Here is a 16,568-nt window from a genome sequence, read left to right as displayed (position 1 = left end):
ATAAACGATTCTTTCTAAACTCCCACAGGAAACTCGAAAAACACTCTGTGATAATTTTCCTCTGAGGAATCAAGTCGATAGTCTGGAGAATCTACAGAGGTATCGATTACAGGAGCCCATTTTCATCTTTGAAGACCCTTTAAAATGAAATAAAAACAATCATGCTGGAAGTGTGCAGGTTTATCCATAGCTCTAATAATTCAGTGAGAAACTGTACATATAAAAATAAATATAAATTCAGTTCAGAAAATGAATTAGGCCTATCTCTGAATAAATAAAATATTTTTATTTTACAGGCTATTTCTCAAATAAAGCCTATATTCGCAAACAACTCAATGCATGTTGATATATTATATGATGCAATTTTTAAAGCATATATTATTTCTATATGCATTATTGCAAATATCTATTTATTCTAAAAGCTATATCTAAAAAAAATATTTAAAACAGCCTTCGTGAGCTATTCAGATATTAGATGCATAATAAACTGACTTAAAGGAGTGAAGCAAATTAGTTTATATTGGTGCAAAAAAAAAAAAAAAAAAAAATCTTCACTACAAACATCAAATCTATCATTTATAAGTTCTTACCATGGGCTGCATGTTGGACGAAACGTTTCCCTCTCTGACACTTCCCCTATGCAAAACAATACAGGGAGGCTGCAGAGCTGTGACCAAATTGGCTTCGTATTGGCTGACTGGCTCTCCAGCGCAGAGCAACCAATCAGACCAGAGAGGAGGCTTGGCGTATAGCAGCCAAGACTGACGTAGAGGACGCGTCAAATTAATTCCAGCAGAGTCTGGACTCCCCGGGATAACTCCAATTTGCATTTATCGGATGAAGATCACTTTGTTGCCTTTGCGCGCAACAGGTTTCCAACTATAAGAGGAAGGAGAAAACTGCAACCAGGACGAAACTGAGAGGGATCCACTTTTATTCCCTGCTTTTCTGGGTTCATTCCTCTGGCTCCCCCTTCCTCGTCTGGATTCACTATAGGACGCTCACAGCCATCTGGAGTGATACCCTTTACTTCCAAGCATCTCATACCAGTAAAGGCAAATGGGTAAGCCCAAAGTGTGCATGCTCCAGTGATGTTATGGAAGCGTAACGAAGTCGCCACAACAGAGTATAGACATTTTTGCATTAGACAAAAATCTAAAAGAGAGAGATCGCTGGCGACAGTTTGCCAACTTTATTTCATAGTGGATTGCTCTTGACTGCCTGTTTGAAGCTTTAACTCGTAAAAAGAACCACATCAACCAGTTACAAGGCGAGAGGTTCTTTGAAGGGTTTTCTAATGTCTATAATTCAGGCTCGCCATATTTAATGTAGTTTTTGTGAGTGCGCAAAGATGAACCAATCAGAAAACCTGCAAGCTTTTGCATGACAGTAAAATAGCGGATTAAAACCAAAGGTCACAATAAATTGCTTTTTAAGCTTGGTTTAGATGCACGGTTGATATTTCAATTCAAAGACAAATAAATCGATTGCTTCTGTGTGATATATATATTTATTTAGATGCTATTTTAAAAGATAGAGATTTAATTCCCGTCTTTTTTTTGCAGAGCAAACCTATGGAGAGGTGAACCAATTAGGCGGCGTGTTTGTGAACGGGAGACCCCTACCCAACGCCATAAGGTTGAGAATCGTGGAGTTGGCCCAGCTCGGAATCAGACCCTGCGACATAAGCCGACAGCTGCGAGTCTCCCATGGCTGCGTGAGCAAGATTTTAGCAAGGTACAACGAGACGGGCTCCATCTTGCCCGGTGCCATTGGTGGGAGTAAGCCGCGCGTAACGACGCCAAACGTGGTGAAGAACATCAGGGAATACAAACAGAGCGACCCCGGGATTTTTGCCTGGGAAATCAGGGACAGACTTCTCGCCGACGGTGTTTGCGACAAGTACAATGTTCCATCCGTGAGCTCCATCAGTAGGATTTTACGCAACAAGATCGGGAATCTCTCCCAGCCCAACCAGTACGAGAGTAGCAAGCAAGCATCCTCGCAGGCCGGGCTCTCCTATAACCATATATACCCTTATTCCTACCCCAACACAATGTCTCCAACAGGCGCTAAAATGGGCACCCCCCCTGGGGTACCAGTGACTGCTGGGCATGTTAGCATATCCAGGGCATGGCCTTCCCCGCACACTGTCAGCAACATCCTGGGAATACGAGCATTCATGGATCCTACAGGTAAGGAGGAAAACCCAGCTTATAAATGCCTTATAACTGTCTCAAAATAAGAGCTCTACATGCTGAATCAACAGCGCACTGTTCTTATATTCTGCATGATTGATTGCCATATCACCCAATACAATTACTTCTGGCATTAGGCAGCACTAAAAGTCCATTAAAAGTTATTCCAGTCCTCTAATTCACCATTCAGCCAGAACGCAGTAAGGCCACTCTCAATAGGACTTTTCATGGGACGATGCATTTGCAAACACCTGTCTCACCTGCTCTATATCCAACCTGATCCTCCCAATAGCGGCTAAAAGCATTTACTTCTCCTTTTTTTATCTTTCTCGTGTTGAAATAATTTTGGAATGAAAATGTTATTATAATTTATCTTAGTTGTATTGCATTAAAAAATGTGTTTAGTCTACTCATTTGAATTGTATACTATAGATTCTGGGTTATAATATATAAGTAGGTTTTCAAAAAAAAAAAAAGAATTATATAGTTTAGATTTTTTAAGTGAAAATATTGTTTTCTGGAGAATTTTGTCTCAATTTTTGCATAAAATAACATTTCATGTGTATTTTCACCTCTTTTATTATATCAAAATATTTTTCTTTGACGTAGTAATTTTTTTAATGCTTAAAATTACTTTATATTTTAGCCATTTTATTTTCGTTTTACCCTTTCTCTTATATATTTTCCTTTTTCAGTTTTATTTGAAATAAGGATTGTGTTGTAACTTAGAAAATAATTGCAAAGCTAAACCTGACAGCCTCTCCATCAACTAAAAAGAGAGTTTACATATATAACTTTAACATAAGTTGATTTTTTTATTCAGCCATTGCTGGGACGGAGGGGTATCCGACAAAAATGGAGGACTGGGGCTGTGTGAACAGAGCAGCTTTCCCTGCTCCTCACACGGTCAACGGGATCGACAAGCCAGCCATCGACGCCGACATTAAATACGCTCAGGTAAATAATAATTATATTCACATGCCCTTAAAAAAAATCTAAACTGGTTAATCTCTCTTTGGTAACGTAAAAAGTGGAAATCATCAGCTTTTAAATGCACGTTGATCTCACCTAAAAATGATGTGAAGTGTCCCAATTATTTTCCAATTGTAATTTAGGTAACTAGATGTCCAATGTGTTTCAAAGGACTCATACAGGAGACACCTTAAAAATAGCCAAAGGAACATGTTTGGGGCCAAATGTCACAGTCGCACGCCATGACGCACACCCCTCCTTGAACACTTATCTTTCTGCCCGCAGCCTTCCTCGACCCTGTCCAGTTACGTCTCAGCGTGCGCCTACTCTCCAAGCAACCAGTATGGAGTGTATAGTGGCCCAGCAGGTGGCTATGTGGCCCCTGGGCACCACCACTGGCAGCCCCAAAGCCCGGCCCTGTCCCACCCAGGCAGCGGCATGACCATGCACGCAGGGGAGATCCACTCGCCCATGGCCTTCAAACATCCAGTTCGAGAAGGTATTATTATTATTATTATTATTATTATTATTATTATTACATTGTTATAAACGTAGGCATCTGATATGAGCGCTTTTTTAAAATGTAAATAGGCTAAAAAAAATAACCAAAGTCTGAACACGCCCAGTTAGAATTAGAATTTTAATTTTATAAATTAATAATAAATATTTTATAATTTTGTAATATTTCCTTTTTATTTAGCCTAAGTTAATATATATATTTCCCCCCTTTTTTTTTCTTATCTGCGCTGATCAGGAGACAGAAAGCCTCCCAGTCCCCTGAGTAAACAGACACAGCAGCAACATGAAGACTTGAACGGTGTGCACGGACTCAGCCTCGCTACCTCATCCTCATAACCGGGACTCAAACACACCTTAATTACCAGAAACATTTACCTGAACTCATTTCAACTGCTCCAACAGTAAGTGAGATCACCACAGCGGCTTGTTTGTGACTGACAGTCAGAAACAGGAACAGAAGCCCCGTCCAGATGCGTAACGCGTGCGCGCAGCAGCTCTGTCGGCCTTCATGGCCACTTGAATGTAAGCTTGCATGGATTTTTTTTCCCCCCCTCCCTGGTGGAAAGTTTATTTACTCTCTCTGTTGTTGAAACAATTAATGCTGCAATAGGCTGTATCTAATTGAGGCTACAGGATAAAAATACTTTTATATCCGCTCAATGTTTATAAAAAGCCAAGATCTATTCTGTAATTCGAGATTTATTATTATCTTAAATTGTGGCCAGTGACTTGACGATGCGAACAAAAGTTATAAATTGTCTAAATGTAAAATATATGCTAAAGCTTTAATTATATTTTTTATATTTTCATTGTGAATATTGAAAAATAAAGGCTGTTTTCAATGCCATGTTGTAGCTTATATTATTATTATCATTATTATTATTATTTCTATGTGTGCCATCAAACAGGAGAAGCAGCGTTGCTGTTTATGTTAAATGAAAATTCCCAAAATGTCATTCTGCAATATATTCTCAAATTATTATTATTATTATTTTTTTTTTTTTAGTTAAACATTTGAATATTTTTCTTTATAAACAGGAAGGGATTGTTGAATAGTAAAATTGTCAGTCTTACACCCAGAGATGAAGCTTAGAAAAATAAATTATTTATTTTCAGTGAATAGTGGTTAAGTGGCGTTTTGCTTTTCCTGGAAGCTTTTTTTTTTTGTCTTTCTTTCTTTTTTTTTTTTTTTGGGGGGGGGGGGGGGGGGGGGGGGTTGAACCCTAATGTCGTTGACGATTAGAAAGCTATTTAGTGGGAATTTTGTTTACTCAGCCATGGAACTATCTGCAGCCTGGGCGCCTCCGCTGATGCTATCTGGCTTGTAATTGATACCCGCCATGATGGAAATCTGAGGGTTGATCGTACACCTTCATCAAACAGGGGCGCATCTAGAAGTCATGAGGTTTAGATGCACTCACAAAGAACACCAGGAACACGTTTCATCCGTTGAAATGGCCAGACAAGGCTTTCCCAGTAGCGCCTATAGCTGTATCCTCTCAGTCCTGTTCTGTGGGCTTAATTGTTTGTTCCCATAACCTGTTTGTTGTCTGTCAACTTCAACGAAAAAAAAAAAAAAAAAAAAACTCCTAGCTGCACGCAGGTGAAAAATGGTTGCAGTTACACTACTTCTTAGAAATTGTTTTTTGGAAAAAAAAATTCTTCTTGATTTTGGATCTCTTTTTAGAGCCTTTGGTAAATTGACTTTTTTGGCAATTTTTCTTTTTGCTGTGTTTGAGATTTTGATTTCTTATTTTATTATGGAATCCTCATTTACTTTAAGCAATATAATTTTTACTCATTATTTTTATAATTCATTTTGAAAGATCAACAACTAAAATAGCAAATCTTATTTAAACAAAAAGGAATTATTTATTTGAGTAAAATTAAACTTCTTTAATTTCTTGTTGCATGTTTAGAGGTTTTTGTAATATATCAATTAAAAGGTACACGGATAATTGTTTTTTAAAATAAAAAAAATGCTGGTTAGGAGAGGATGGATTCCTTAAAAAAAAAAAAAACTGATGGTTCTGCTTTACATTATTATAGGTGATAATTTGAGCAATATTTAGATGCACCAGTCAGCTTTTTTCTGGTCCATTCTGATTTTCTCTTTTTTTCAGACCACACATGCTAATTTCAATCTGACCTTGCAATACAACATAAAAACTACATAAAATAAGCCGTGGTGTCCTTTACATTGTGAATTTAGACCCAACCAAAGATGAAGTAATTTCTACAATATATATACCAAACCTTTTTTCTTATTTTAGTATTGAAATTAAAACAAGTAAACCAAAGCACAAACACAATTTCCTTACAAATTCAAATGGCTTTAGTAACCTAATCAATAAAACAGCATTTTTTTTATCCCTGCTAATATATACATATATATATACACACACACATATATATATATATATATATATATATATATATATATATATATATATATATATATATATATATATATATATATATATATATATATATATATTTTTTTTTTCTGAATTTCTGTCTTTGAACCACTTAATATCAGAGATGCTTTTAAATGTCATATTTAAATATCATATTAGAAGTTCGTTGAACGTTCTGTTGTTATGATGATCCCTGCCAAATATTCGCTGTTCTGATGCAGAGAAAATGAAGTTATTTTTTTTTAAGATAAGCCCAGTTTAAGTTCAAAGCAAATGGTTGTAACTTTTATATTTTTTTCTGAACTAAAAAAAATCCATTAAATAACATGCTTTTAGTTGATTGAATTATAGAGAAAACACTGTGGGAATATTTGATAGATTCACTAAAAAGAGGGGAAATAAACAATTTCCAGTATTTGAACTGCAGCTTAGAAACAATAGGTTATTTACGCATTTCTATATATAAAAAAAAATAAAAAATCTGCTGTTTGTTCGATGCTTATTAGGTCAAGCAAGGGTTAGTTAGTGCTTACTTTTTTTTTCACCAATGACCTTTTTTTGTTTCTTCCTCTTTCAGGAAGAGGAACAACCTGATTTGAATGAAAGAAAATCAGAATCATTGATAAGAATATGGATCAAATGTTATACTTTATCAGTTCAGTATGTTTTGTTTTTTGTTTGTTTCGTTTTTTTTGAGAGGGAACATTTTAAGGACCTGGCTCAGAATAGTTTATAACATGAACAGTGTTTTAGGAACATTAAAGCCCTGCCTTAAAGTAAATATATTGTTGAAACTACATCAAGTTTAGTACGTGTTATGAATTTTGTATAGCACATTCTCAAATATCAAAACAGCTATATAGGTGTTATCATATAAAAAAAATCTGATTTTATAAAAAATGTGTATCTTTATGTATTTAGCCAATGCTTTTATCCAAAGCTACTTAGAAAGTAGACATACTTTTATTGTTATCATCAGTATGACAGTAAGTTCTGTAGAGAAAAATCCCCTGTCAGAATCAATTGTGACAGCAAAGAGATAGAGGGAAGTACAGAAAGAGTAGTAAAGGGGTACAGAGCTATGGAGTTAGGAAAGGTCTTTCATATTTTCCTAGGTAAACTTTGCTTAGTTGAAAACTACCGTAATGTGTTTCTTTGATCACAGTTTGACAGAGATTGTGTCTGCTCTGAGGTCAGGCAAATACATCTGATGAAGATGTATAATAATAATCAAAGAGCTCAAGAGGAAGCAGATGTAAAGATGTGCAGGGAGCCTTTGTTTTTAAATATAAATATATGTTAATGTTTTATAATAACTATTTATAAATACTTTCAATGAGAGTAACATATTATTACTGTTGGTTAAGAATTAGTGTTTCTTTATCCTGTCTAAAATAAGATTAATGTTTATATAAAGATAAAAGATTCCCAGACCAAGGTAGCAATTTATTAAAACATAGCCTCTAAGCATTGTCTCCCAACATAGAGACCATAACGCAGTTTCACAACTGAGGTTTAAGCTCACTGGATACAATTTGGATGTCATGAACTCTTATATTGCAGAAGCTATTCCAATTCTTTTCCTGTTTTTTACACCAAATCCCAAGTGGCTTAGTATATCCAAACATTAAGATGGCCTTTGAATACACATGCTCCCAGGCTGGAGTCGTACGTGTTTTCCCGGATACCACTTGGGGTTCGGAAAACACTCCTTCATGGTGGTGGGGTTACTTCCTGCGGGACCTACGGTCATAAATCAGGGGAGCAAGTGATACCCCCCACTACGTCTCTGGCAGACGCTCCCTTTTCAGAGGGCAGCAGGTGGGCTAGTTTAAGATGTTTTTAGGAACTGACACGAAGCGCAGAAACATCCTTTGGAATGACTGCTGCATCAGGTACCCGTGGGTTTATTTGTCTGAGTTGTTATGAAAGATTACACTTTACATTCAGCATCTATTCCATGACTTTTGCATGACCTCAAATCCAGACAGAAAGACAGACATATGGATAGATAGGTACTGATGGTTGTAGGCAGGAAGCAGCTCATGTAGCAGTCTGTTTTACAGCGGATCAGGAGAAGCAGACTGGACATCTTCTCATGTTGTAAAACATTCCAATGGAGAGCAAGCTAGAGTTTGTCTATTATTTTATTAATTTTATTAAAAATTCTTGTGAAATAATCTCCAGAGATTGTAAAAGAGTGAGAGCAAGTCTTCTTTATTAGCTGGGTTATGTGAAAAAAATAATGACCCCCTTTTTATTAAATTAATGACTTAATTTTAAATTATTTGTCATAAACCTCATTTTTCAGGTTCTCTTTCACAAACAAAATGATACCAATTGAATATAGAAATCACTTAAAAAGAAAAATTCAAGAACAACAGAGAGTCACAAACATTTATCAATCCTGAAAGGATACAAAGTCATTTTTAAAAACCATATTCCACAAATGATAGAACACATTACAGTGGTAAACCTTCTTATGAGTCGCTACCTTCTGAAAATACAGGAAGGAAGCCTCAACTATGCTGTAAATAAACATCTTAGGTTTAGCAGGTCTCTCTTTCCTCAGAAAATGTTAATGTTCAGGATGGGCTAAAATCTCAAAAACAGGATTTCAAGGTGGAAACCACCACTGATCTAAAAAAAACAAAAAACAAAAAACAACACATGATCAGTCTTACATTTTACAAAAAAAGAAACATCTTTTTGTTTTTCTTAAAGGATTGTCAGATTGTTATGTGAACTGAAAAGACAAAAGGAAATGTTTTTTGAAGATGTGTGTTGACCTAAAACTAACTAAGCTACTTTCAGTAAAGGAGCTAATCCTTACAGTGAGACATGGTGATAGTCATGGTCTGTAGGTTGCTTTGCTCATTCAGAAGTTCGGCTTCTAGCTGTAATTGGTGGAACTATGAACTCTGCTCTCTACCAGAATATCTTTCAAAAGAACTATTTGGCCATTGGTTCCTGAGTTCTGCAGCAAGAAAAAAAACTCAAAGCCAAAAAACTAATACATAAATAAACTGGGTTTCGAAGCATCCTAGTTCTGGACCTAAATCTGACTGAGACATTGGCATTACTTAAGCAAGTCATTCATACCTGGAACAAACCCTCCGATAATGCTGGTTTAAAGTATACAGGTGCTGGTCATAAAATTAGAATATCATGAAAAAGTAGATTGATTTCAGTAATTCCATTTAAAAAGTGAAACTTGTATATTATATTCATACATTACATACAAACTCATATATTTCAGATGTTTATTTTGTTTAATTTTGATGATTACAAATGACAACAAATGAAAATCTCAAATTCATCATATCAGAAAATTAGAATATTACTGAAGACCAATAAAAACAAAGGATTTATAGAAATGTTGGCCAACTGAAAAGTATGAACATGAAAAGTATGAGCATGTACAGCACTCAGTATTTAGTTGGGCCTCCTTTGGCCTGTATTACTGCAGCAATGCGGCGTGGCATGGAGTCGATCAGTCTGTGGCACTGCTCAGGTGTTATGATAGCCCAGGTTGCTCTAATAGTGGCTTTTAGCTCTTCTGAATTGTTGGGTCTGGTGTATTGCATCTTCTTCTTCACAATACCCCATAGATTTTCTATGGGGTTAAGGTCAGGAGAGTTTGCTGGCCAATTAAGAACAGGGATACCATGGTCCTTCAACCAGGTACTGGTAGCTTTGGCACTGTGTGCAGGTGCCAAGTCCTGTTGGAAAATGAAATCTGCATCTCCAAAAAGTTGGTCAGCTGCAGGAAGCATGAAGTGCTCTAAAACTTCCTGGTATGTGGCTGCGTTGACCCTGGACCTCAGAAAACACAATGGACCAACACCAGCAGATGACATGGCACCCCAAACCATCACTGACTGTGGAAACTTTACACTGGACTTCAAGCAACGTGGATGAAGTGCCTCTCTTCTTTTCCTCCAGACTCTGGGACCTTGATTTCCAAAGGAAATGCAAAATTTACTTTCATCAGAGAACATGACTTTGGACCACTCACCAGCAGTCCAGTCCTGTTTCTCTTTAGCCCAGGCAAGACGCTTCTGACGCTGTCTGTGGTTCAAGAGTGGCTTGACACAAGGAATGCGACAGCAGAAACCCATGTCTTTCATACGTCTGTGTGTGGTGGTTCTTGAAGCACTCACTCCAGCTGCAGTCCACTCTTTGTGAATCTCCCCCACATTTTTGAATGGGTTTTGTTTCACAATCCTCTCCAGGGTGCGGTTATCTCTCTTGCTTGTACACTTTTTTCGACCACATCTTTTCCTTCCCTTCGCCTCTCTATTAATGTGCTTGGACACTGAGCTCTGTGAACAGCCAGCCTCTTTAGCGATGACCTTTTGTGTCTTGCCCTCCTTGTGCAAGGTGTCGATGGTCGTCTTTTGGACAACTGTCAAGTCAGCAGTCTTCCCCATGATTGTGTAGCCTATAGAACTAGACTGAAAGACCATTTAAAGGCTTTTGCAGGTGGTTTGAGTTAATTAGCTGATTAGAGTGTGGCACCAGGGGCCATCAATTTTGAACCTTTTCACAATATTCTAATTTTCTGATATGATGAATTTGAGATTTTCATTTGTTGTCATTTGTAATCATCAAAATTAAACAAAATAAACATCTGAAATATATGAGTTTGTATGTAATGTATGAATATAATATACAAGTTTCACTTTTTAAATGGAATTACTGAAATCAATCTACTTTTTCATGATATTCTAATTTTATGACCAGCACCTGTATTCTGCCAGGAAGCATTAGGGGCAAAATTCCTCCACTGGAGATGTACAGATGTAGTGTCAGACATTTAAATGCATGCTGGCAGTTGCTGCTGTCAAACGGTGGGACAGGTTTAAAGGGACGACTGGGTTTCCTCACAGTTAGTCCTTTTGCTCTTTATTTTGCAATGTTTGGCCATAATTTGGTGGAGTATTTTAAAGGGTGAAAGCAGCTATGGGCATTAAGTCTAATGACATAATCTTTACACTAATACAAATCCTTAATGATGGAACATTAAACGCAGATGTGCAAGCAGCCTTGGTTGAAACCCTGCTGATATATGAATTCCATTGTATGAAAACTCGAAGAGATTCTATTATAATACAAACATCCACAGCTATTTGGAAAGAAAGATTTGAGACTTGGCCATCCTGATCCTGATGGATATTATATTAAGCACAATTAATAATCTGTGATGCGGTGAATAATGACAGAGGCTGCCCAAAAAGCAAGAACAGACTTCATGTTAGTCATCCGTGACAATCAATCAATGTCTGCCATGTATGCAGAAAGGATTGAGTGTTCTTAAAGGACCAACGTTGCACTAATGTAGTTGACACTTTGCCGGGTGCAGTATGATTTAGTGCAATTTTTATTATCTCTATGTTTTCCCCTAAAGGGAAGACGCTACCCCAGGCTGTTCACGAGCAATTCATTCACTCATCACTCTGCTATTGTATGCCTCAAAGTCAACAAGTGAGCACCTTAGGATAGGCTACAGAGAAGCCAGACAGTTCGGAGGACAAAAAAGATACAGTAGAAAAAGAAAGGGAATGGTAACTTTGGCAGGCTGTCAAGTTTAGAAAAAAAAAAGCAAACGTCAGCACTTCTACACTTGTAGCAAATTTGAAATAATTTGAGTTATTATTGAGCCTTTCTGCCTGCAAAAAGGTCCAATGCTGGAACATAAGTGACTTGTCTTTTTTGTTATGGATTTGATTTTTTTCTCTGTAAAGTGCCTTGAGATGATATGTATTGGGATATGTATTAACGCTATATAAATAAACGAAAATGCATTCAATTGAATCACCATCTGCTGACATAACCGTAGCAACCTTGGAACAAAGCTACCTTGGCTGTAGCAGTCTGTCTGAAGCCGGGCATACACTGTGCCATATTTTTAATCATTGCGCGCAGCTACAGCTCAAACTGTACGACGAAACAGCAGGGTTTAAAAGTTCACAGCTCACAATGTATGTTCTCACACTGTGCGGCCCATCGCTCTGATGTGATCTACCTGCTCACACTGCACGTCCAAAAACCACATGTCGGACTCAGCGCTGAGAGATGGCTCTGGTCAGACTTGTCAATCTGGAAGAAGAAGGAGGACTCCCTTGTTTACACATGTTCAGTGCTCGAGGTTCTGCTAAATCGGCTCACACATGCTCGTAGCTCTGCTTCAACAGCAGGATTTGAACACAACCACCTTACGAAGGCCGACTGAATTTCAAACATGTTTGATTTTTGCACAGGATGCACGTGAGGCTGGAACTCTGGAATTCTTGCACGTCTGGAGAATCGGCCCAAAAACGGCAAATAATTCCCACAGAGTATGCCCAGCTTTAGTGGATGTTAGTGAGCCTCTCACTTAAGACACTCTTTTGCTGTGTAACTCAGTCTGAAACTGCTGATTTGAATAAATTAATGTTAATTAATTAATTAATTTAAAGTATTGTAATTAATATAAAAAGTTTAACAATTTTAAATAAGCTCAAATAAAATGGTCTATGAGCCAAGACTATATGGCATTAGAAACTTGTGTTTAAATAGATTTTGTTACAAGATAACATTTTGCCACATATTTTGTTTTATTTTGAAAAGCCCATGTCGAGAAAGGAAGAGGTGTAATTAATTCTTAAGAACTTCACTGTTCAGTGATGGTCGAGAGTCAGAAAGTGGAAATGGGATGTAATCTTGAGTGAGAAAAGGAGGCTCGGCTACAGAGAAAAAACAAGTATTTCCTTTATGTTCAGACTTTTAACTCAGCAAACTTTGTAAGAACATAATCTCTACATGTTTATTTCCAGTTACAGTTTATATTCAACCCACAATTTGCAGTTCTATACTTTGATCCTGTGTGTTGTCTGATGATTTCTAATTTAATATTTTTTGAAAGACACATGAAAAAGTGTTTTAAAAGTTGTTTAAAGTTGAGTTAAGGGATATTCAATAACTCAGGGGCCTTTACCAACTTCAGATGGGTATAGATGGGCTACAGTTGTACAGTATTACAATCAAGTGAAGAGGAAGCTCAGGGTTGTCTATTAAATTCTTAAACTGATTGCTGGCCACATCATAATAACCAAAATTGATTTTTAAACACCAAAAAAAGCATAAATTAAATCAGCTGCTGTTCTTTAACCCTCGGTGGGAGTCTAGCCTGCCATATAAAACTGCTACAATGGTGGACAGTAGCCGTATTGATGTAGCATGATGCTGCACACTAGGAGTCACCACATACGTCCCGTGAATGTGACAGTTAATGGGTTTATTTTATAAAGAGTCCCCTTTGTACACTCATCTATAGAGCAGACCTTTTGTTTTTTGTTATGTCCAGTTCGTATTTAAACTAATTTTTTTGCAAGTGGACTATAAATCACAGGGAGCCCCTAATTTGAGGATTGCTGATCTCATTTGTCAGAAGTGACCATAGCAGGCCAGAGCAAGACCCGGAATTGGAGGAAAGCTATTATGAAATTCCTGTTATTAAAGGGGTGATAGAATGATTCTATAGGGTATTTGATGCTGGTCCTTAAGGTCTCTGAATAGGGTGTGTTACATTGGTTGGGCTGAAAAATTGCATATTTGCTGTTCTATGAGCCCTAATGCAAGCCCCATAAGGAAACGACAGGTTTTTTTCCTTTTATGGTATGCTCATATGTATTTAGATGAACAGTGCGCTGATTGGTTGGTTTACAACAAGCGAAGCTGCCAAGCAAAGATGAATCATAGCAACAAGCACTCCCTCACTGAAACATCAACATTTTGATATGGTAGGGTGACAAGACGACGTCTTTTTCCCAGACATGTCCTACTTACAATACCTAAACAATGTCCGGGGGGATTTTCAAAATCATCTGGGTTTTTGGTCGACTACAGGTTCTGCTGCACTGTAGTCGACCAAAATCCCGGATTTTGTCGGGAAGCATGGTAAGGCAGGCGGGAGGTTGCGTACCATCACCAGGTCGGGTTCCCGGACAGTCAGTCAGCTGCCCAGCAGCATTACATCTACCTCTATTCATGTTCTTAGGCCAGTGAACCAGTGGGCTGGTCTGTATGTAAATTTTGGGGTGTGACAAAAATACAGGCCAGAACCAAATAAGGCAACATCCCCGAATTGAGGTTAAATTCAGTGCTTCGTTTGGATTCGCCCATTTTATGGTGGAATTTTAGAATTTTCAGATTTGCAGAGAAAGGAGGTGTTGATGGGGTTTTACTCTGTACGCCTATTTGACCCACTGAACTATCGTTATTCATTTATGACAATGTAAACTCGGTTTTGCATTCTATGACCCATTTAATGCTGTTATCACAGCTGTAAAACAATTGTGACAATAAACAGCAGCTTATTTATCATAGATTTTGAGACTTTTTATTTTTTAGGTTTGTCCTAAGTGGCATTGAAGAATGTGTCTTCAAGCGGAGGAACATTTACTGCTTGCTGGCAGCAGTGTTGCTAAGGAACAAACAGTGGAAAAGGTATGATTTTGAAACGCTTACTGCTGTGGAGGCTTGCTAAGTCCACATGGATATGTGCATTCTGTGCTTTTTAGGCCAGAATGAAGCTGATTTATATTAATATCTGAAGCAAACTGCACCAGAGTGAGGTTGGTAGCGACCTGAGACCACCTCAAAAGTTGAGTATAAATGGGGGGAATGAACTCCCGCCTCTTTAAAGCAGGTCAGATGTCGCAGGTGTTAATACACTTTTATTTTTTGAAAGCCAACAGTTCTATTAGCCTCCATTCAAAAAAAAAACCAATAAATAAGTAGGTTAACCCTTTAATTAAGCACTAATTATGATTGATGAATCTGCTCACAAATTCAATATTAGTCAACTTTTAGGCCTGGACATTTTTTATCACTGTTTTCTCCAATGTACTGATTTGAAATCCTCATGCACACTTAAAAAACAGAACTTGCAGTTTAGTTTTTAGTTTTCATGCTGCACTCTGACATTCTGGGACCTTTGGGAGAGCCTCATATCAAGTTTGTCATGTAACAAAAATAATCCTGGTTGAAAAAACTGAAACCCAAAATAAATTAAAGGAAAAACAAACCAAAAAATCTTTCTTTTTATAAATCAGTTTGTAAATTACGTGACAATGCTTTTGCCACCTAATGTTGAAACACCAAAGCAGCAGCTCTGCAACTCTAGTAATTCAATCAGCACTGCGTTTTTTTCTGTAGACTTTCCACAGGATTTTCAAACAGGCCGAGTTACAGCTCTGAAGTCTAGGGGATGATAAATGTCTTTTCCCCTTGTTCTTACTTGCTCTGCCAGCTCACCACATCAACCAAGATGCTCTGAAAGCAAAAGGGACAGAGACACGATGATGACATTTGACTTTCTAAATGAAAATATATCATTTAACATTTGCTCCCAAGAGATCCTGCCGCTGTGTTTGGTCGTCTGAGGATAACAGCAGCAAAGCAATGCGAAGCCCAACCGCAGGATCAAGTTGAATTGCAGAGCCCAGTTTTGATTATCATATACAGATGACTAAAAGAGCATGAAATTATGTTTGTAAACACAATAAATTTCACTGTTTGAAATCCTTGCAATGGAAGAAGGCATGTCTTTGGAAACTAGAAGGCTAGAAATATGTTTTCCTTTTAAAATCCTTTGCAATTGTAGTATGAAATTCTTCACTATCAAAATACAATGTTTACCATTGAAAGATCATGGGCAGTTTTACAGGAGCACATTTTTAAGTAGAGGAGTTAGTCTATGCAAAAATGGTCATCTAAATTAAACTATGCCTATATTTGTGTGGAAATAATCAGAACCTCTATGTTCAACTCGTGAAGTGGGCTAAAACATATATCATCCATATAAGAGCTGCAATAAAACCTCTAATAAATTAACTTCTTCCTACGAACACCTGCTTTGTTTGTTTCTCATCTTTTTATTGAAATGCTTCATTTCATTCCAGCTAAAAAGCCAAAGCTTTATTTTTGGTTCCTTTTTCTAACAAAAAGTTAATTAATTTCTCACATCATCTGGTTACTGGAGCTTTGAGCAAATATTTTTCTCTGGAAGAGTAAATACTGCACTTGCTGAGAACTGTATTCAGCAGTAGATGAATACAGAGTTTGGGTCCCAGAGTATTTATGGCATCAAAATGCTGCACACAGATTCAAAGCAAACCGTAACATAAAAATTATGTGAACCTTTCAAAGTGATGGATTATTGCACTGTTTTTAGTGTATTTATTTAAGTAACCTCTTTTATTGAGCTAATTTATATTGGATCAATCAATTGTTTATGTTTTTATTATATAAAAAAATTTCTGGAGTAATTCATTGGTCAAATAGAAAAATAAACTAGCATAATGCTGTTTAAGAAGTGAACAAATTATTTTATTATGGAGATATAATTGAAATTAATGGATAAATTGTTTACCTTATTTGAATTGCTTTTAATGGGGTAAAGTTCAACAATATATAT

General features: G+C 37.0%; 1 protein-coding gene across 1 annotated transcript; it reads left to right on the top strand.

Annotated features, from left to right (window-relative positions):
• Positions 1–781: 781 nt before the first annotated feature.
• On the top strand, positions 782–4,555 carry pax1a (paired box 1a). The gene is made up of 5 exons (XM_038271552.1): positions 782–1,063; positions 1,566–2,195; positions 3,022–3,155; positions 3,456–3,669; positions 3,925–4,555. The coding sequence occupies exons 1-5, from the start codon at positions 1,060–1,062 to the stop codon at positions 4,023–4,025; spliced, it is 1,083 nt and encodes a 360-aa protein (XP_038127480.1). The 5' UTR covers positions 782–1,059; the 3' UTR covers positions 4,026–4,555.
• Positions 4,556–16,568: the final 12,013 nt, after the last annotated feature.

The sequence above is a fragment of the Cyprinodon tularosa genome, unplaced genomic scaffold (genome assembly GCF_016077235.1).
Source record: "Cyprinodon tularosa strain WSP-4 unplaced genomic scaffold, ASM1607723v1 ctg80, whole genome shotgun sequence".
NCBI classification, from domain to species: domain Eukaryota; kingdom Metazoa; phylum Chordata; class Actinopteri; order Cyprinodontiformes; family Cyprinodontidae; genus Cyprinodon; species Cyprinodon tularosa.
The sequence above is the reverse complement of the archived record's forward strand: the minus strand, read 5'-3'. Positions and strand labels throughout refer to the sequence as shown.